This window comes from Myripristis murdjan, chromosome 3 (genome assembly GCF_902150065.1).
Source record: "Myripristis murdjan chromosome 3, fMyrMur1.1, whole genome shotgun sequence".
Taxonomy (NCBI): Eukaryota; Metazoa; Chordata; class Actinopteri; order Holocentriformes; family Holocentridae; genus Myripristis; species Myripristis murdjan.
Genome location: NC_043982.1, coordinates 7,981,620 through 8,003,812, shown reverse-complemented (window position 1 = coordinate 8,003,812; position 22,193 = coordinate 7,981,620). Strand labels below are relative to the sequence as shown.

Below are 22,193 nucleotides of genomic sequence, written 5' to 3'. Positions count from 1 at the left end.
TACCAGTTGGTCATAAAATGAATTGACATGAACTGTAAATCTGAGATCAGTACCCTTAGGGTGTCAGTTTACAGTGAATCCAAACTAGCAGATTAATATTGTTATGTTTTTCTAGACAATGTGTGAAACACTGAAAAAAATGTGCGATGTGACAAAGACGCACCACACTTCCAAAAGCCTGGCTGGCTCCGAAGGGTCTGATTACAAGAGGGATGTCCAGGTAGGTATCAATCCTCCAGCTCTCATAGCCGCACTCCAGACAGCGCACATAATCCTTGAGCTTCCCTTGGTACAGCTGGTTGATCAGGTCAGCCTGCAGGTAAGGAGGCATGAACACAGTCAGGCCTCTCAGCCATGCTTCAATTGTCATAACAACACAAGGCCTTTCTCAGTTCTCAAGTTTGTACTTCATCATGTCTCTTCCTCGCGTCTTAGTCCTGCCCACAGGAGATGCCAGCTGAGGAGGCGAGGAAGAGATGCAAGGAAAAGAGTCGAGGCAACGGGCAGTTAACAAAAGGAAACATTCATGATCACTCAAGCCTCATTTTAATGCGCTCTCTGTTCACTTATGACATGTTTCACCTCTGTAAGTTATTACTGTCATTTCTTCTATTGGACAGTAGAAATGTGATGTGCTTTTTATAAGTAAAAATATTATAAATCATTCTTTATTCCAACTGTACTTCTGTACTAACTGTACTATTTATTTTTTCTGTCTTGTTTCCATTCAAGTTTGTTGTGAAGCACAAAATGTGCTTTAAAAAGTGCCATGCAAATAAATGTTATCATAATGATGCTCGAGATCCATCTGAAAGCTTACATTTTAGAAATAAATAGTCTACGGTGTATCTAGTTTTGTTTACTCTGATTTATAAAATTGTTGTCTCTCAAATTTAATGACTGAGCCTCTATACCAGGCCCTTACGTCCGTAATTTTTTAAAAAGCCACCAGCAGACCTGCGTCTTGAGTATAACAAGTGAAAGCTAGCTTAGTGCTAGGTTCAAGCTCGCCACCTGTTTTGACTGTGAAACCAGTTTAACAGCTTACAGCATCACACTATCACACACACAGCATTATAACAACTATATGAACTGCACATTGAAAAATTCCAATCGCTCCCACACTGTGGCTAGGCTGATGTCAATGTCACAGAAATGATAGAAATCAGCGAGATTCAGGGCAACCTGCTCAGGCCTATAATTGATTTTCAGACCAAAAAGGTTATATTTGAACTTTACTTTGTGATCAATAAGTCTTAACCAAACAACAATGGGAACAAGGAAAAGTGTTTCCTTGGAGATCATGCTTGTGTCCCATGTCATCTCAAACAACAAATGTCCAATGATTCTACAAGTACACCAGGCAACAAATTATTGTCATTCATTAAGCACATGTGCTCAGAACTACAATGTACACTACCAACAAAATGAGGACACATCAGGGAAACACGTTTTTCAGAGGATACATATTTTGGCACACAGCAATCTCTGGCTCCTCTCCCTGCACAGTTAGCCAACCTTTCTACACAGCCTCAGCTACTAAAGTTAAATTAAATGAAGACAAAGACCTGTGTTCAATTTGTACCGCTGAAAAGGCAAGGGTGTTTTCAAAGAAGAGGGATCATAAAAGTTGAACTGAACCAGGCTTGGGTATCTCTCTCTCTTTTTTTGCCATACAAAGCTGAGTGAGACTTGCAGTGGGAATATGGACCCTAACTAGTAAACCAACTATACTAAACTATACTATACTAAACCAAACCCACACACAAGCAAACCACTGCAAGTTACAAAACCTGATGAGCTATGAAAGACTTATTAGGGATGATTAAAGCTCTACATACAAACATAAAACTTATACAATCTGTGTGAGTACACGTATAATTCATATCTATCCAAATGAGTTCCAGATTGGGGCTTTAGGGGACACAGAACTTGTTACACACTGATCCATCAGACTCACACTACAAGACAATAGCACACAGTTGTTGCCCTTTGCCACTTTCACTTTAGCTAACTAGTACAAAATATGTTCATTCGGTCATAAGCAGCAACTCGTGTGCAGACCAAATGTCTCCACATACACACACGGCATCAAGTGTTTACAGTTTACAGCTAACTCCTGAGATCAGAAATAGCTAACCCTGGGGCTTACTGGCCCATTCCTCTTTTGCCACAGTAGGCCCTTTGTTCTGACTGTGGGGGAGAGGGTTCAGGCTGGCTGGGTGGATTTGTGTTGTCGCCAAAGTTGTCGCCTTCTCCTACCTGCTCTGTCTGTTTCCATTTCTGCTCCAGGGCATCGAACATGACCCTGCACAACTCCTGGACATCATGCTGCTGCCAGGCTGAAAACACACACAGAAAGTATAAGTAAGTGAACAGACTTGGAGACACATGGTCTCTCTTTCTTCTTTTCATATGAAAATAGACACATGCATACAAGCCATGTGAGTCAAATCATAGGAAAGTGAGAGTTCTCACCCTCACTGCTGTCCCAGCCAAAGCTTCGTGTCACATCAGTGGTCTCGATTGCCCGTTTCTTACTTGTCTGCAACAGAACGAACAGCCTTTGAAGCTGGTAGGGGATGCTGGTAACTGGGTCCTCTTCTGACTCCTCAAACTCCCAGCTGGAGGAAAGGTTGGATACCAACAGAGTTTAGTGAGCTTAAATATATATATCACAGAGTGAAGCTAACAAAAACCTCCACAAGCACAAGTTCTTACTTGTACAGCGCATTTCTGAACTCCGGAGTCATGAACAGTGTTTGGAGAAGGCTGTTCAAATAGCAGGTCATAGCTTGGTTGACCAAGCCCACATAACCTGAAACGGGGACCAAGAGACAAGAGCAGGTCAGGTGAGGTCACATAACTGGAGGGTATGTCATGTTTATAACAAGCGGCCAAGCCCCACCTGTCTCAGATTTGTTGAGAATGGAGGAGTAGGAGTAAGACGGGCTGCTGTAGTCACTACTGCAACCCGCAGTGCCATCTCTGGGCAGGGGCCCAATAAAACGCTCCTGAGAACTGTCATCAAGTCCACTGCTGTCTGCTGTCCCTGACTCATCCTACACATGCAAGCACAAACATACAGAGTAGAAGCTTTTGATGTATTCCATTTATTTATTTTTTTTAAATAATAGCAGCCAGAGGGTGCAATCAATGAAAAATCAACTCATGGTACTTGTTTGGTTATTCCTCTGCCACTCACCGATGCGATCTGTGGTTGCTCGCCGTCTTTGTCTGTCAACTGAAGGAAATTCCTCTTACCAGGTTCAAAGCCCGACTCAGAGAGGGACATCTCACTGCTGTGGTCCAGTGGTGCCTAAGAGGAGGCGAAGTTACAGCAGACAGTAGCAAGAAATATTCACAAATCACAAATGTGGACAGGTAAAACAAGCAAAACACAGTGCATAGTACGTAAAGGAAAAAAACAACAGCAACAAACAGACAAAAGCAATGTTCCTTAAATACAGATACTACACAGAAGATTTCAGAAATAGTTTTCTTTGGGCTACAGGCTAAGTGAGCTCACAAAGAGACTTAGGTTGAATTCATTTTGAAGAGCTTCTCCATATTGACCGGTCCGAAGGAAGTAGCTTGAGGCTAACATGTGTCCGACACTGCACAACAGAGAACTCTGTGTTGTTCCTCCGGGTGAGCTGAAGAGGAGCGAGCTATAGGCTGCAGTGGAAATGGTTTAATCCACTGACCTACTCAGTGAGATAACAACAGACACAGCACCTGGGCTTTGGCCTGGGTCAGCAGCAGGATTAGCTTGGCCTCGGTTAAGAAAAGGAAGTAGCATGTCTGCACGCACGCACACACACACGCACGTGCATGACCACACAGAGCAAACACACAACTAGTAAGCACATTTAGAATACACTCATTACATAGCTTTTTGGGTGTGGTTATATAAGGATTAGAGAAGAGCTGTGTAACTTAATGTGGGAAAACATTATTGCATTCAGACAGAAAACAGGAGTGGCTGTCCATAATAAACTTAATTTGCTAACCATGTCTGATGTATTTCCCCAGGCGAGGTCAAAGGTACCAATCACATAGCCTGCTTTGTGGGCGACATCTTCATACAGTTTGGAGAGGGCAGTGGAAGCAGGCAGGTTCAGCGTCAGCCGCTCATTGACCGTCTTTGCATTGGTGGTGTCCTGAATTATACACAGCACCCTGGGCTCCTCAGCTGCATTTTGTATCTACAAATCAAAAGAGAAGAGGAGAAAAAGTGAGCATAATAAACTGGCCGCATTTTTTCACTTTAAATGTGCAACATCAGTGCCTTAAACCATGCACAAGAGCCCAGAGTTAGAATAAAATGGTTAGAAGACTCCTCCGGTTATGTTCCCAAAGTCATCAATACAAACACATACCTGACCACAACAGAAAAATGATACTTCAGCTATGCAATGCAGTACAGATATGACCTACTGGGGACAAACTTTCATGTAGGTTTCAGATGAAGACACAGCAGACCATGCTAACATATTAAAACAAACTGCATATGACAACAGCTAAGTAATACAAACTGCCGGAGGAACATATTTAATAGTTAGTAAAACAAAGAGAACACCGCGTAAGCACAGCAGACCCCACAGATGGGTAAGCATGCAGTACAGCAGCAGCATTAATAATTAAGTTTGCAAATCCCACTGTGGCGCATCATTTTCAACATGTTAAAGGATCATTCTGGCTATTTTCAGCCTGGGCCTTGTTTCCCTTGGTTTTGTCAACATGGCAATTGACTGTATTCAAAATTTCATCACTTCACTTCACTGTAGAGCTTGATGCAGCCTTGCTTCAACTCTCCGGGTGCAAACTTGCAAATATACAACCATGGGGCAAACACAAGCTCTGGCAGATAAACCAAAAAGCAATTAAAACAAATGCTTTCAACACAATAATACTTAGTCCGCAATGGGACCTGCTTACATCCAATTTCTGATAATCCACTGACATGTTATTTAAAGTTGCATAAACAGACCACTCAAGTACTGTGACACTGCATTCAGTGTAAACAGCATGTTTGTAAATACAGTATTTGTTAGAAGACTTATGTCAACCTCCTAGTGGTATTTCAGAAGGCAGGATTAGCAAGCAAGACCAATAACTTTAAAAAATGTTATGTAATTATCCTCTAAAATTTTGTTTTCATCAATATGCATGAGGAAATCATATTCCTAAACCTAATATTCATGTTTCACTTTACAAATTCAAATCAGTATCAGCAGCATATGGCATAATCTTTTTCACAATTATCTGGCTGGCTTTCCGATCATGTTTTGTGAAATAAACTACTGGTGTCACAAATTTAGGAAGTGTGCCAATGCAAGTGGTAAACATAGTAGGGATTTTTTCAATACTGACAGTCCAAGGTATTGAACATGGAAATGATCAGTTATGCAATCAGCTGTAGAAAAGCAAGATATATCAGCTGTGGTTTGCTTATGGTTCATTTTAGATTTACAAAAACATAGTTTTGGATGTTATGTTGGATGTGTGTGTATGTATATATATATATATATATATATATACACACACACACACACACACACACACACACACACACAGGCCAAAATGTTATCAGAAGCTTTTTACTCCTCAAAATCAATACTGGTGCCAAAAATCCAGAATCCAGGATCAGGATCAAAATTCAGGATCTTGTGTCTGAGCAATGCTAAAAATATATCAAATGAATATTGTGATTCTTGTTCCAATTGCAGCTATTTAATCATGTGAAAAGTGCAGTATGTTTGTGTGTGTTGGGGTTTTGTTAGCCAGTGTGTTTGCCCTGTGGGTATCACCATGATAAAAAAAATAAATAAATAAATAAGAAAGTAAGGCCCAAGTTGAAAATAATTGGAATTATACTTTAAGCAGCCCGTTTTCATTCTCATGAAAAAAAAAATAATAATAATAATAATAAATACACTGTCTGTTTCAAAAGAAACACAACTGAAGTCTCTAATGGCCAATATATTTGTTTCCCCTCCAGTCAGTATTTCCATTCTTTGTCTTTGTTATGTTATGTGCTGCTGGTACCTATAAAAATTATTCTTAATTAAAGAAAGTCTTGACCCTTGCTGCAATATGACAGTCTTTAAGAGTGCTGTCCCATGCAAATTTAAAACACCATGCTCTACCTCTCACACACAAACACACACAAGCCATGGCTACCTGTGACAACCTCTTCATCTCATCAAAAATACTTTGTCTGCAACTCCAAAATGTACCCTGATAATATATGGAGAGAGTTGTGGGGGAAAGAACATCAACACAAAAGACACACAGCAAAGAAATGAGTTGCACAGTATGTTGGTGTAGTTACTCACATTTAATTCAAGTTGACTAGTAGAACTAGACCTAGTCAACATCCTAAATCCTGGCTGTCAAATGAACCTCACAGTAGCAGGCCAGGTGAAGAGGTGATAATGAAAGGAAGATATTTTCAGACGTTAGCCATTTTTTTCCTATTTTATCTTTGCAAAGCCTGTGATCTTGGAGAATGTGATTGACAGGTCCTATAAAGAAGCAACAGCTGACCACACTGGAGTGTATTATGAGATTAAAGGTTATTTTTATCATGGATGTAATCACAAGGTGCTGACATGAAGCGACAGGTAGAGCAAAGCACAGGCACTATTGGTTTTCTTTACACCTGTGAAAGACTGGAAATAGCAGCTACGCAGTAATTTAGTATAGTGCTGCAAAATGTCAGTACCCAATATCCATGGCAGAATTTATCTGTCACTTTGGGGGTTCTATTCTGTTCTAAAATTGTTTTTGTCCAGTAAAGTAGTGATAGTAGTTGGTGATTTTTTCTTTTTTTTCTTTTTGAAGCACCAGTCATTGCGGCCTGTATGGCCATTCCTCGAAAATTAGATAATAATGATGATTAATCGTGGATCAACAAAAACTTTGGGCTATCTCAAACTATTTGTTCAGAGACCAACTGCAGTGTCAACCCTGTAATGACCCTAATGCTTCATTTTTACACACAACTATAGAGTTACAAACCTAACTTTGACTTGAAGCAGCAAAGACACATTTGCCAAATTCAACCACAAAGCAAGTGAGCAATACTCTATTTCAGCTTTCTGGCCTAAGGCCTGATCGAAAACACCCATAAAGAGTCCTCAACAAACACTTAAACAAGCAAATCCCACCTTGGGGAACTCTGATACTGTCTGTCATCTGTATATCCACAGCTGCATGATCTGTCTGAGCAAAAGAGATCAAAATACAGTGTCTGCATCAATTCCTTGACAGAACACTCAGCCACCCAGCCCACGATCATCCTACTCTGATGCTCTGAGGAGTAAGCAGGGCAATACCCCTCCAAACTGTACTGTGTATACTGACTACATGATCCAGATGACTAAAGTAAGTTTTACTGGAAAAGCTTCCTGGATTCCATTAGCTTACAAATGTGAAATACAGAGGACATCTGGTAATCTATAATACCACAAGGCAGCCAGCACCACTCACTGTCCATCTAATCTACACGTTACAGGGTTGGGTGTGTGACTGTGGGTTCATCACTATGGTTATCGAGCAGGAACTTCCCATCACAGATGTGCTGTTAAACTACAACAGCCAGGGCTGCACTTGTCTGACACCCCTAACAACCCCAAGTCTAGCATTTTAAAAGTACTAGAGTTGGGGTTGTTAGGGGTGCAAATTAAAAAATAAATAAATACAAATTATTGCTGCTTTCTCATTTTTAAACCGGCTCAAACATGGATTATGTACCTATCTCTGAGTCCAATCACATTTATTACTTTCATCAATATTAGGCCTACTGTTAATTATAATATTGACAATAACCCTGTCAATAAGCCTGCAATAATCATAATAGCAGGCCCACCGATCTGTGAAATAAATGAGTTTCTGTGAGGATACAGCTGATCACTGCACCACCTGCTGTCTTTGAAGGAGAACTGCGCTTTGGCAGGAGGATCAGCTAGGCAGAAGAACACCGAGACAGTTTACATGCACACCTTATTCCTGTATTAACCGGAATATTCGCAATATTCCGGTTGCGCACGTGTCATGTAAACACGCACCGAACCCGATTAAGGTCATAATCCGGTTGGAGAGAATTCCGAATAAGACCCCTGACATATGCCTGTTCCAACCGGAATATTGGGGCATGTAAACACCTTAGTCGGAAAATGCCCCGAACCGGAATATTGAGTCAAGACTGCGCATGCTCGACACGCAAGGAATTCTGTGGCGTCTTTGTTGCTATGGTTACTGCAAGCGGGGAAAACGGCATAGCAAACAGCAGCAAGAGCCAGGAGACTGCAGTCCGCCTTCAGCTAATGAAAGACTTAAATATCATGGAGTATATCGCTGGGAGAAAACATAGAAATAGCGACAGTAGAAGAAGAAAACGATGAAGAAGACGAAGAAGAAGACTTCTTCATCTGTCTACCTGGCAGACCAGACGCCTATAAGCGTACTGCTGCCCCCCGCGGCCGAGTGTCACATTACATAAGAGAGTGGAATACGCCGAAACACGGGGGCATGCCAAGTAACATGTAAACGGAATATTCCAGTTGCCGCAGCGCAGTTACCTTAACCGGAATATTGACCCGAACCGGAATATGGTGTGCATGTAAACGTAGTCAATGGGGTAACACGTAGAGTGGTGACAAATGGAGCTTTTCCAACTTTTCCAATTCAAATCTCACAACACTACTGGGTAAAGAACAGTCAAAGAAGCTGGATGCTGTTAGTTCTTGGTAACTAAGTGAAAATATGTATAAATGTCACACAAACTGACGGCTGGTATTACTTACAGTGCAAAACCACTGGTGCGTGATAGATTCACAATTACCCCTAAACAGAAAGTTAGAAGTGTTTTCTAATGGATCAAGAAGATGTCAATCAAAGTCACATTTTGAAATTTACACAGCTATATTTAGTGTTGTTACCTGTTGTGGTTATACATATTACACAAATGACAACCATCTGATCTAAAATCAAACATCAGGTTCTTGCAGTGGATGTCCCAAGATTTCAGAAGAGGTCTACCTTGTTGACTGTCATGGATCTACTTCTGCACTCTTGCCTTCCTTATAAGGCTGTGATGAAATGAGTAAACACAGGTGTGTTGAAAGTTCAATCTTTTTGTCTGTGGGCCCTGTATAAAAGTTTGTAACCTGTTTTTTTTTCTAGATTAAGGTGTCATGGGTAAGGTATGTTTTTTTTTTTTTTTTTTTTTTTTTTTTTTACAAACAAGATATAGCCTATGCCAACGGTGTCTGAACACACTGTCACCACTTGGGGGCTCCACTATATTAGTTCTGAAAATGAATAAATTAATTAAATAAGTAAAACAGTAAGTCAGTGACTGATACCAGTTTGCACCAGGTTTTCCCCCAAACGTGCGTCCAGCAATTAGATCCACAACACTACAAGGAGCCTCAGTAGAGGTTTCTGGCATCCCAGAATCCCCCTCATCAGCCTAGCACCATTCCTAGCTATAATCACCTACACCACCATATATCTGTGCAAAGCCTTATCCCTAGTTCTTAACATGACTCACTAATTTATAAACTTGCTATTGATTTCACCACATAACTTAAGTAGTGGAACTAATACGATTCTAAATACTGCATGGGACTTTTTAACTCTTGCTCTGTGCCTGTGCTAGTAATTACTGTATAGAGTCTATACAGTCCAGAGTTGCTCATTGTGTTTATAGACCCTGAGTCTCAACAGGGCTGGGTTAAAATATTTCATACATTAAACAAATGTTGATGTTTAACATCCATTTCAAGGTGATTTAGCTAATAAGTTCATGTGATGATACTATACTAGCTGCGTGCTTACATCTTGCAAAAGGACAGTTATGTATTTTATTGTCATGACTACTCTGGAACAAACAGCTGACCACAAAGTATCTGAATCTTGAAAAGTAGACTTGCCCTTCTAATGCAAACACTTTCAAAAGTTTTCTTACCTTTTCTTCCTTGTTTTGTCTTTCTGACTAATCTGATTATATATCCAAGGACTGACAGCATGTGAGGCAGTTAACTACATACATGATTGTTTTTCATGTGACATGATTTGTGATGTTTATAAACACTGGAGCATAAGAGACTCCGGTGTAAGTTTTGAGTTTCAAATGGTTTCTTTTCTATGCTCAAGTATATTAATCAACATAAAATGGATCTGTCTGTCCTTGGGCTGTAATGACAACTGCATTACGGCAGTCATGTGATGCCTACTGCAGGGTTGAGGTCATTATAGTCATCACCGTAGGGATGTGTGTACTGACAATAAAAATTATATCTTGATATTTTGGGGATTTTGCAGAAAACAGTAACTGACAATATTTTGGATCCCTCAAAAAAGTGTTTCTAAAAGTCTTTTATTGCACTAGCTTGCTCTTGTTAATAGTATATTAGATACTGTTATATTAGATGATATTATTTAATCTGTTGCTGTGGCAAAATATGAAAGCCTGTGCAGTTTATGCTCCAGAGTTTGGTGACATGAATCATACAATTTAGGCAGAGCTGCATGACTGAAATATTTTCGGTTAGGCAGGGTGTCCAAAGTTGTCAAAGTTTTTCTTGGCCACTTGAATTGGCACCATATCTATCAATGTAACTGGTGACAGCGTTTGTTATTTCTTGCCATCTGTTGCCCTTCTTGTCGTAAGGCGCTCTTATGCAGAATGACTGCCAAACTTTGCTGAGCGTGTTTTTGTTTTGCCAGTACTTTAGCTGGTCGGTTGCAGTCGACCGCTGACTCCTGAAGCTTTTCATATTCTTCATATTCTGTGCGGTGGTTAATTTGCAGACCGTGAAACATGTTAGCTGTGGAGCTGTTTAACAGCAACCACTTTCCGAATCAGTCTGCAGATTGTCTTTTGAGAAACATCCGTCTTTTCGAAGCCAAACCACCTCCATGCGAGTGAGAATGATGAATGTCTAGCAGTTAAATCTAATGTGGTTGATTCCGAGGCTGTGGGGTTTGTATTTGTTCACTCATTTTTAACTTCAGCCATGCAGGCAGCTAGCTAGCTAAGTTTGTTGCGAAGCATGAACACTGCATGTGTTCTCAGTGCGTTTGTGAAGTAGTCTGTCCTACTTGGCTTGATCATATGCAGTGAATGTGTGCGGACTCTCAAGTCATGTTTTGATTGTTTTTTGCAAAATGAGTACCACCATGTCATTGCGCGCATTGTTAAAACAATTATGATATTATCGGAAATTATATATCGCACAGCCCTACATCATTGCATTTTTTCCCATATCTTTTGATTGTGAAAGTTAAAGGAGTGCATATGGTTTGTGATATGAAACATAAATACTATAATTATTGTTTATTTATCATCACTGACTGTCTTCCATCCTATGTTCAAGGGCTTCTGGAGAAAACTTTTCAGCTGCTCGTCACTTCCAATTCACAAAGAAGAGGAAGGAATAGTCCATTAATCATATGGGGGACAGGACAGGGATAGGATCTAACCAATCCTGTGCAATCTTTTGTATCGCCGGAACGGAGGGTTGCAGAGATACAGGACCAAGACCAGTGTGTTCAGAGACCCTGAAAAACTCAGACAGACCTTAGCTTCAAGTCGCAAGGATGTTCAGTTTCAGAGACATGGGCAAAAGGTTGATTTGCAATGTGATAAATTTTACTAAGCATTAATTTTTAATACCAGAGCAGAAGATGATGCAGACAAAATACAAAGAAAAGTGTGTTCAGAGTCCCCAAAAACTTCCAAGCGGACCTTGGTTCCAGAGATATGGGCCAACTGACCTCCCATTAAAGTTAACTTTGGGGGCGGGGGTACGGGCAGTAAACCTCAGTGATATGTTACAATCACAGCTCCAGTCTGTCCACATAAAATTCTAGCCTGGCACTTCACAAAACTGGCTCACACTTGCTTGAACATGTTTCAGCCATTCCCGACATGCACGAGTCTCTACTGAATTCTTGTCAACAGAAAACAGATGCACACCAAAAAATAAGATAAAAACATATTGATGTCCCTGTAAATATTTACAGAATGTTGCCTTACAAAAACTATTGATTGTGGATATTTTGTTTGTATTTTCTTATTCAAGGCTATATTGCAAAAGAAACTTAAGGAACTTAAAATATAATTCACAGAGGTGTGTGTGTGTGTGTGTGTACTGTCTGACTATTAAAAGGTTATTTCCTTGTCCAAAACATAATGTCTAAAGACATATCATGTCAAAACCTACAATGACACTTTTTTAATAAAACTGATGGTCGTCAATAGGAATCAATAAAAAGGGAGTGAGATCTTGAAAGATAAAATGAGCCTGTTGGAAATTAACAACTGTGCTCATTCCCGTATCTGATTAATTCAGATTAAAAACAGGCAAATCTAGTGATCTGGTGGTCTGAAGCACGTACCACTGTGGCAAGATGGTCTCACTTCAGGTCTGCCAGCAACATTTGTGGCATGTTGTCCCCACCTGACTTCTGATTCTCCAGGGAAAGTCAACAGAGAATGGCCACTGTATTCCAGTAATGGCCTGCCTCATATTCATAAAGTTACACACATTCACATCTGATGGCTGCCCAGCATTACTAACACCTCTACTGCTGGCCGCTGGGCAGCATCACTGGAGCAGTAAGGGAGCTGTGTGCCTTATTCAAAGGCTTATCAGCAATGGTTGCTGGGCGGTTGCACTGGTATTGACTATTATAAAACTTCAAACCAATGAAAGACATGGCAGGGAAGGTTCCAAAATCCACTCTACACTTCAACTAGTGTACCAGCTCTCTGAAGTACAATGCATGTCTAAGTAATGACTGCTTAGCTGCTAAAGAGGCTGGAAAAGAAGGTAAGCGTACTGTTTTTTCTTAGGCTCAAAGCTAGTTAATATGAAATAAAAACACCTAAGGAAACACAACAACAGATTGCTACACCAATCAAACACCTACAGCTGGCCATGTAATTGGCTGTATGACAGATTTTTTTTTTTTTTTTTTTTTTTTGGGGGGGGGGGGAGACTACAAGGCAACTAACCCCTGATAAAGGCTAAACAAATAAATATGATAAATACGTGTGGAGGTCTGTTATCAGCATAAATCTCTATGTGCAAACACCACATAAATATCAACCGGTGACGTATGAGGCTTGACGTACCGCGCTGGGCAACTGACGTATATGGGACCGAAAACACACAAAAATGACTCGCACGTTACACCCGCACTAAAACTAAAAACTTCGTTTAATAACTATGTTTTGGGTACACACAATTCCTTAAAAAACGAGCAGAGTGTCAACAACACGCTTTACGCCGCTGCCACGGGCCAATGTCCACACACCTTACCGACAAATGACTGACCTGGCTGGATAATAAACATCGGTGACGCTGACAGTTGCTAGAGCTGCTTCATTTTCCACTGATGAATTGAAAACAGCTGATAGTAACACTAATGTAACAGAGATGGATTAAATTGATTATTAGAGCTAGTCTTATGCCTTATGAACTATCCGCGGTTAACCAGTTAGCCAGCCACTGCCCGTTTAACAATTCAGCACGGTGTAAATGTCAACATGGCAAAGAAGTTAGGTCAAATAAGATGCGTAAAAATGTAAACATGTAACTCCTAACATTTAACGGCTCTGGTTGTGGAATATGAATTTTGCCCGAGTAACGTAGCTAGTCAAGTTTGCTAGCGCTATCAAAAGCTAGTGGCAACATGCTAAAGTTACATTCACAGTCATAGAAATGGAAAAAACGAAAGGACAAGCAAGAAGTCAAAATATGCACACTGTAAAGATAGGATGTTAACATAAACCAAATCTACCTGAGCCACTTAAAAAATACAGTACACAAAGTGAAGATGTTAGCTACCAAGGCAGTATTAGGCTATCTAGTTCCTAACGTCAACAAGAGTTAAAAAGCTAACGACGTGAAGCCAGATTGTGCCAGCTAGTGGTAGCGGCTAGTTAGCTAACTAACGTTAACAGTTGTTGTCTTTGTTTGGGCTGGATATTAAAGTTAACCAATTAACTTATCGCCAGGCCAAGAGGTCGATATGTAAAGACAAGAAAGCAGTGGGTTTCTGTTGGGCAACGAAGATGTTTACGTTTGAGCGTCATGCTAACTTTGTGTGAGCTGCAGTAAACTAGCCGCTAACGACTGTTAGCTATATAGCCTTGTCATCACAGGCCGTCCTGCTCCCGTTAAGCTAACTGTTACTGTTAGCAGCTCAAATTCGGGCTCAAAATGGATCAGCAACATCGCGTACTCGTCAAGTCGTACGACAGCTTGCTCGCGGTCGACGTGCTTTGAATGTCGGCACCGAGAGCTAATGTCCCCAATGTTGATTCCACGACTTGGGCTGGGTCCAGAATAACCTCACCTCTTTGGGTACGATCTGGTTCTCCTCGCTAGGCACCATTTCCATTTGTACGACAGTTCAGACAGGCATCTATCCGGGCAAGGATGTCAACGAGAAAACTTGACGGCGGTGGACACAGACATGGTTTGTGTTGTGTTTGTCTGAAGTTTGGATGCGCAGATACCAAACTCAAAGTTGCCGAAACTTGCAGGCTTATCAAAGTGATCGCTCCACACTTTCTCTCTTACACTACCCAAGCACAAAGTGTCCTGCTATCAATGAAGAAAAATGGCCGGTGTTCAACTCCGCGAGACTTCACTCAGAGAGCTTCCGCGTCACATCCCATCCAGACCTCTAATCCAGAGGCGCGCGCGCGTGTGCGTGTGCGCGCGGAGAGGCTGATGTTTATGTTTGTGTGCGCGTGTTTTTAATTATCAGAAGATAGAGAGAATTGAAATTCTGCAGAGTGTTTACACTTTGGTCAGAGCTCGCTTTGGAAATGCGCCATCGGTGATGTCGCGCATGTGTGAGTGCTGCGGGTCAGCAGTGGGTCAGCGTTTTTTGGCAATCCTTGCTTTTTGCTTTTGAACAGTAGTACTCTCCTTTTTCAGTGGCATCCTCCTGCCACAGCGTCCCAACTCTGCCAGCATGAAATCAGTAAAGTGTACTCTATGGGTTTAGGAGCTATCAACACAGCAGGAGGATTGGGCCTGTTGACAGAATATGAATAATTAGACTACTCTATGATTATGGAGCCAGCCAGTCACATATTCCTCACTGTATCCAGTTCTGGCACAGAATCTGCTGAGGGACGATAGTGAAGTGACGCTCCCTACATAGTAAAAATATGTGTAGTGCATAGTAAATCAGCTGTAGTAGGATGATATTCTCACTGCATTTAAAAACATATGCCCCTCTGTAATGTTCCACATTTATCTCTAATCTCTGGCACCCAGCTGTCTGTCTGCCTGTCTATCTTGCACTAAGTGGCTTGGTGCCTTATAATAGGAAGTCTCACAGGAGTGGTCTTTGCAGTCGTCCTCTCAAGTGTTGTCATTTCAGGCCTTTCTAATCATATCCAGAGCCTTTTTTTCTGAACGGGATTTTGGGATCCCTTTTCATTTGTGCAGTGGTATTCCGCTTTACAGCCACAGTTACCTCATCTTTTGGCGCTAAGAAGAGTTCACAAGCTGACGTTAAGCTACTCTCATTACAAAATGTAAACTCTGAACAGTTTTTGTGCTCTACCCAACACAACTCACTGAGAGGGAGGAAATGGATCCAACAGAGAGCATCTCTTTATCTCTTTATGCTGTTGTTTTTGTGCTGTACTTTAACACTGTTGAGTGAATCAGGCATTTATAGGCGAAGGTTAGTGCAGGTAGTCTGACACAGCAGTGGGAGCCAGCGAGTGGCTGTGGTTGAGGAGAAAGCAAACTAACTAGGGCACAAAGTCACAAAGGCAGGTACCCTTGAGAGTTATAGGGCAGGGACTGTTTATTTCTAGTGTGCTTTATGTTGATCTTTCTGTGAATGGTATGCTCACTGTTGATATGATGGATTGGTAGTATTTGCAGCATGCAACATTGTCAGCATTTTTGCACTGACTCAGATTAAATATGTAAATATAGAGAATTTGGTTCATACTACATGCAGAATTTTTTTTCTCAGAATACACATCTCATGTTTCAGTGGAACAAAAATAGCTTTTTGTCCTGCTTCATACAGTATGAATTCTCTGAGTCAACACTTGTTTTATATTTTTCTTGCATCCTTTTACAGTAGAAGGGGGTCAAATCATCATACCTCACCATAAGCTTTTATAGGGCAATTTTTTTATGCTGACTGAAACTGGTGCAAGTGGGATGAAGGTGAAAGCTGAGAGTTTGTGTTGCATTTGAAGGTTTCACACTGTAGGGGTCAGCAGGCACCAAGAGAAAACATCACATGAGTCGTGAATTTCTAAGAGCATCATTCAACTTTCTGAAATGCTCTGGTTAACACTGACCTATGAAGCCCAAAATAAAATTTTATCACTTTGTTTTATTTCAGTATCTACAGTATAAACCTTGTTGATATAAGCAAACTTTTCACAGCTTCAAAATATATTTAAAGCTCAGCCATCATACTGACATGAATAAGTGGCGTGATATTTATTTTACTTAAGTGTTGCCATAATGCAGTTAAATGCTCTTTCACACGAAATGGTTATAGATAAGCACCCTAATCACCACTTAAATCTACCATTGCTGCTGGCTGGTGGTAATCAAGGTGGTAGGGGATGAATCAGTAGCTTATTATGCCCTAAGGGATCTTTTATTTTGTACAAAGACTATTGTCCAGGGTATTATGTGTGTAGTTGCAAGCATAAAATGTGATTTTTTAAAAAAAAATCTATACACGCACACACATCTCCCTCCTTCCCCACTGCCACAAAATAATATGAACATTTCCTATGATCTTATTTTTTCCTCTTTGGAAAGGACAATATGGTGTTGTAGGGCTGTGAGTCTTGCAGTTTTCTTGGTTGGGTGGTATACAGAGGTTTTATATATATATATATATATATATATATCATGCTGTGGAAGCACATCTCTACTTCAGAATTAAGGCTCACTACTCCAAGGCTTTGTGAAGAACCATTATGTGATCATGAAAGAGTTAACTTCGATGGCTAAAGCAAAATTGGAGTTCTAGTTTAGACTGAAAGTGTGTGTAGCAATTACTGCAGAAAACACAACGTGTGGGGATGGTTAAACGATTAGAGCATTTTGACTGCACTATGGCACCTTCTTTTTTTAAAACACTGTCACAACACTTACTCTCAAAATGACTCATAATACCAGGACTGACAGTATGCCAGTAGGATGACTAAGTTTTAAATATGTTTTGTGACTGTGAGAGGGTTGTTTACACTGGCAATATTCTCTAACCTCTCGATTCAAACATAAAATTATTTTCAAAAAATAATTTTATTTAAAATTTCAGATTTGGGAATTAGTAGGGTTTGAAAGCTGTTGTTTTAGTCAGCACACACAGGCTCCTGTTTTCTGAGTCCCACCATGAGATAAGGGAATTTGAATGAATAACATTTTATCTTTCCTCAGCAGCCACCACTGAGATGCCCTTGAGCAAACCATTTACGTCCTTATTGCCTAAATTGTTACACGGTCAACAGGGCAGCTCCCAAATGTTCCCCTACAAAACTGTAAAAATACAGGTTGATTCTGAATAAAGAGTTGAAAGATGATTAATAATGCCAGAAATAGGAAAGGGATATGGAGAAACAGAATAATTGTAATGCAACAGGGCCTTTGTGTTTTTGCTTGATTTCTATGCAGCCTCATACAGAGGTTCTTAAGTGATTGCCAGTAAACTTATTATGTAGTGTAGTAATTAGATGGAGAGGTCATATATGATTGTAAGTGTTAGAAATCTGGTCATTTTTGATATTTTAGGACTATGGATAAATAAATTTATTGTGAACATGAAGTCATCCAATATCAAAAAAGAGAAACTGCATTCACTTTTTAAAAATATCTGGGATAATAATCTTACATTATTCAATCTGATGTCATCCAAAGGTTAATGTGAAAGATTTTACCAAACACTGTGTGGAAAGACTTATTAACAGCCTCAATCACCATCTAATCATATCAATGAAAACATAAAAATCTCATGGCTTGAGAAAGTTAACAGGATAGACACTGATTAAAAAAAAAGATTCAAACAAAAAATGTGATTTTGCATGATTTTAATCAATGACCTGCACAAGTGATCATCAGGTTGTCAACAACCATTGGGTCTCCTTTAGGGGATGAGGTATTCACAAATGTACTTTTTCTGGCTGCGACAAACCTCGTCGTACCACTTGCCTTGTGCAGCCACTGAGAGAACAACACAGCTCTCCCTCTTGGTTCCTGTGGGCTGCTTCTTGGAGCGGTCCCAGTTGAAGAAACTAATGGGCATGCTGTTGACATCGACATACTGGCCCTCCTTCACTATGTCCGCCACACCAATCCAGAAGTCTTTGGATCCCGGGGCGCTCCTCTTTGCATAGTCTCGTAGCTCATTGTTTTCAATCAGGTCTCGTGGCGTTGCAAGGGTTCCTCCTTGTGCAATGCAGTCTTCGTTTGCTTCATGGTAATGTTTGGGTTCCTCAATTGTAAGGTAGCACTTCCTGTGAGCTTTGATGCCACGGAGACAAACTGAAAATACAAAGCAGTTGCTCCATTAGTGCACTGTACTCTATAGTGACTGATATTCAAAGTGTTATCATTTCTTTGTTCCCAATCGATGTGCAAAGCCTGATTATTTATTAGGCAAATGTTATTTCAGATGGTATGTTGCATAACACATTTCTCCCCACAGTTTTAGTCCTGAAATGTGATGATAGGATAATGATGTGAGTGTTCCTGCCCTCTACTGGTGACAAAGCATACCAAGCAGTTCAACATCTGGCTGTCCTAACAACAGTTTCCTCAGTGCAGTATGATGACAGTGGTCCAAATCAACAGGAACTGACCAGTTGGAAGAAGGCAAGAATTCACAGCCTCAGTCTTATTTGCAACCTATGCTTTGTAATACAGAGGTGTAATTACCCTGAGAAAAGTGAGTTGTTTGGTAGCCAGCAAGGCATGCAGTAACTCCTCTGAATCCCTTATCTCCTCTCTGACTCACTGCCTCTTTCATCAGGCTCTGTGTGTGTGAGAGTAGTACCTGTCTGCAAAGCCTGGATCTCTTTCAGCGAGTTCACCTCCTGCCACAGCTTGTCAAGCTGAGACTTAACATCGTCTTCATGTGCGGCTGCATCTCGACCGAAAAGCATGAAAGCCAGGTCAGATTAACACTGGTAGTGAGCACACGTTTCTGCCACTATGTCTGCATGATGTGTATAGTTACCCGTCTGTCGAGCTGACACAGCCTTCCTGGTACGAGATGGACGGCCGGAGCTGTAGTGGAGCGAGGAGAGGCAAAGAACCAGAAAGATAGGGAGGGCCAGACGTGCCATGCCTAAGGCCGATGGATCCTACAAGGCACAGTGGCGCACCTTAAAATACAGTGAGAGGAACCAAAAACACTGAGGGCAACTCAATATATACTAGCCCTCTGTATGTCTTTCCCTCCTTTCATTGGCTCACACTATGTTTGTTTTTTTCCAGACATCGGGAGGAGGAGGGGGGAAATAAGGGTGGAGTGGCAAATAATGATTTCCTTGTCTCTGCCCATTCATAAATATTTACTTGGGACAAGGTGCACTAAGCAGTTTTCCCTTTCATTTCAAAAACAAGCTGTAAATTCATTGACTGCATCGCTATTACACAGTGTTCCGCAGTGGATTCCGCTCTCTGCCCTTTATATGTCAGCTTTGGACCTGCTCAATGGATCCCGGCCAAGTGAGAAATAATGTTAGTCCCAGGTGTCAACACTGAAAAGAAATGTGCACCCTTAAATATGAACTATAGGAATCATACACATTAAATAGAATTAAACCACACTGACAGGATTTCATTCACAAGTTTCAAAACAGGTTACTGAAAGACAGATATCTTAAAAGTGTGTGAATCATGCTGACTTCCAGTTGCATAATCTTAAAAAACAAAGGTGCCATTACACCTGAGGAAGTCCAGCTCCCAGCTCTGGTGCAAGCGGAGTTATTTTTAGAGTGAGATGTTGTGGACAGATGAGAGAGGGGGGCTAGTCAAGAAAAACTCTGCTGTGTAGTGGATCAGAGGTAGCCATGCTGATCTCTAGGGCACATGGGCTCAATATAGCAACACAGTTTTTCAAACCATCTCAAGCATATGCTCTCCCATTTAGCTCCAAACATTCAACTTTTCTGTCCATTATTTTTTATTTTACAAAAAAATGTCAACATTGAGATTGCATTTCTATTGCAAATGGAATTAGTAATAGTAATAGAAGAGAAATTTATGATGATAAAGAAAACTTAACATTCTGTTTAACCCTGAATTTGGACTCTATATCCAGTTTTACCTTGGAGTATATAAGATATAATAACATTGTATGCTTTGTACTCATAATGACACTGAGAATGCTTGATGTATTGATACTTTCTTTCAATAAAAAGTCTTTAAACATTTAACATCTCTGTCCATTTCTATTCAGGTTAAGTTTCTGTCCTGAGAGGAATGCAGAATAACTGTAGAATGATGATAAACAGAATAAGCATGAAGACAATCCAGCAAACTATATTAATATAGGCAGTATAGTATAGCCTGATGCTTTCTATGGTTCTCATTAGTACGGTAGTATGGCATTCTGTTAGGCCAATGAAGTTTAACATGGATTACATAAGGAATAATAGCATCATATGTTTTGTACTGATAATGACAGTGAGAATGTTTGTTATATTGTTAACGCTTTCTTTCAATAGTGGAATAAAATGTCTGCTGCATACCAGTAGATGTTTTATTCCATTGGACAAAGAAAAAAATGGAAATTTGCACAATTCAGGCTTAGTTTGTTGTTGCTGTGGGATTTCAGTAATGGAATGTGATGCGGGGCACTGAGCCAGAGGACAGAAATGTTGACCCTCCCAAGACACTCCCAAAACAGAACATGAAGCCAGGTTAGTCCATTCCAAATTAATAACTGCACACAGATTGCACTTACACACTCATTACAGCCCTGCTATTATAAACCACAGTGCAACTGAACAATTTCCTAATGCACTTGGCAGGGATCCTAATGACCTGTTGGTTTTGGGGGCAGGCAGTCCAGCCCATGGAGCGCTGATTTCCAGGGGACGCTGAAGGAAATGGCCCTTGTTCCTGGAGAGCAGAGAGGTGTCGGGGTGTGGTCGCTCTCCTGTCGGCAGCACCCCGTTATTGTTTTTCAGTCTCCTGGTTTACTTGATATGCGTCGGTGCACAATTATACACAGTCGACTACATTTTGGCATCCACATTCACAAGGGGCAAGAGTTCGCTAAAAGAGTTACTTTCACAGAACTGTGTGTAGGCTGTGCACAGTTAGAAAACTCTCTAAACACGAGATACTGTCGTTAATTACATGGATATAAAAAATGAGGTTTGACTTCGAAAGCGTAGATGAGTCATCTCCCACATGGACACAGCAGCTTGAAATAGCTCCAACAGTGAAAGGAGGCAGCACCAATTTTGCCTTTGTTGTGGGAGCCCTAACACTCAAACAGTGAAAAATTCATAAATGTATAACAACTTTATGGCTTACTTGGCTTTGACTCTGAATTAGGCAAACAGACACATATCTATCTCATGTGATTCTGGGCTATACAAATAAATAAAAATTGAATGAACACTTTCACATATTGTAGGGTGAAATGTTACATTGTTAAATAACTGGTAATACAAATCAAGCTCTTGGACTGCATGATAGTTATCATTAATCATCACTGTTGCATATTGGTACATTTTTTGGGATGAAGATTTATTCCATTAACACACTGAGCACCACAAATTGGAACTGAGGGCTGCAGCCTGTTATATGTTATAGGCTCCAATTTTTTTACTATACTTATTAGCATGTGTATTAGCCACTTAGCTTATTTTAGTATTAATCTATGCAGAATAAGCATGTAGTGATTTAGTGATATAGTGAAAAATATTCCAGATATTAAGATCTTTGGAGAGCAACAATGTCAAGATAATAAAAATAGAAAAAGTAATTTTCATCGCATAAAATTGATCTTTTGAAAAGTAACCAAAACAAATCCCTTGCAGGTCATTTACTCAGCAAATATATATATATATATATATATATATATTTTTTTTTATTTATTTCAACAGTTACAAATAAGTACATATTAGAATGTATGCAATTCAAATACGGTCT

General features: G+C 40.3%; 2 protein-coding genes across 3 annotated transcripts in view; both read right to left on the bottom strand.

Annotated features, from left to right (window-relative positions):
• The window catches only part of usp47 (ubiquitin specific peptidase 47), a 28,489-nt gene extending 13,816 nt beyond the window's left edge, over positions 1-14,673 (bottom strand). Inside the window, exons 1-8 of one of the 2 annotated variants that reach the window (XM_030077657.1) lie at positions 14,380-14,673; positions 4,014-4,208; positions 3,206-3,319; positions 2,909-3,062; positions 2,722-2,818; positions 2,479-2,624; positions 2,263-2,342; positions 164-313 (exon numbers count right to left, since the gene is read on the bottom strand). In XM_030077657.1, the coding sequence (XP_029933517.1) occupies positions 164-313; positions 2,263-2,342; positions 2,479-2,624; positions 2,722-2,818; positions 2,909-3,062; positions 3,206-3,319; positions 4,014-4,208; positions 14,380-14,424 (981 nt within the window). In that variant the 5' untranslated portion in view covers positions 14,425-14,673. Of the gene's footprint in view, positions 1-163; positions 314-2,262; positions 2,343-2,478; positions 2,625-2,721; positions 2,819-2,908; positions 3,063-3,205; positions 3,320-3,529; positions 3,685-4,013; positions 4,209-14,379 lie in introns of those variants that run through there. The other variant, XM_030077667.1, reaches the window with a different exon arrangement.
• A 3,429-nt stretch (positions 14,674-18,102) lies between these two features.
• Positions 18,103-19,434, bottom strand: clec3a (C-type lectin domain family 3, member A). The gene is made up of 3 exons (XM_030047615.1): positions 19,261-19,434; positions 19,078-19,164; positions 18,103-18,566 (listed from the first exon to the last, which is right to left on the bottom strand). Exons 1-3 carry the CDS (start codon positions 19,367-19,369, stop codon positions 18,169-18,171), a joined length of 594 nt encoding a protein of 197 aa, XP_029903475.1. The 5' UTR covers positions 19,370-19,434; the 3' UTR covers positions 18,103-18,168.
• Between the last annotated feature and the right edge of the window lie 2,759 nt (positions 19,435-22,193).

What these genes read in the sequence shown, in the direction of transcription:
- clec3a (XM_030047615.1), bottom strand. Translation starts at nt 19,369, where the DNA reads ATGGCACGTCTGGCCCTCCCTATCTTTCTGGTTCTTTGCCTCTCCTCG. An exon ending in TGTGTCAGCTCGACAGACGG is followed by an intron (nt 19,165 to 19,260) that starts GTAACTATACAC and finishes GTCGAGATGCAG; the next exon opens with CCGCACATGAAGACGATGTT. An exon ending in GATCCAGGCTTTGCAGACAG is followed by an intron (nt 18,567 to 19,077) that starts GTACTACTCTCA and finishes TTGTATTTTCAG; the next exon opens with TTTGTCTCCGTGGCATCAAA.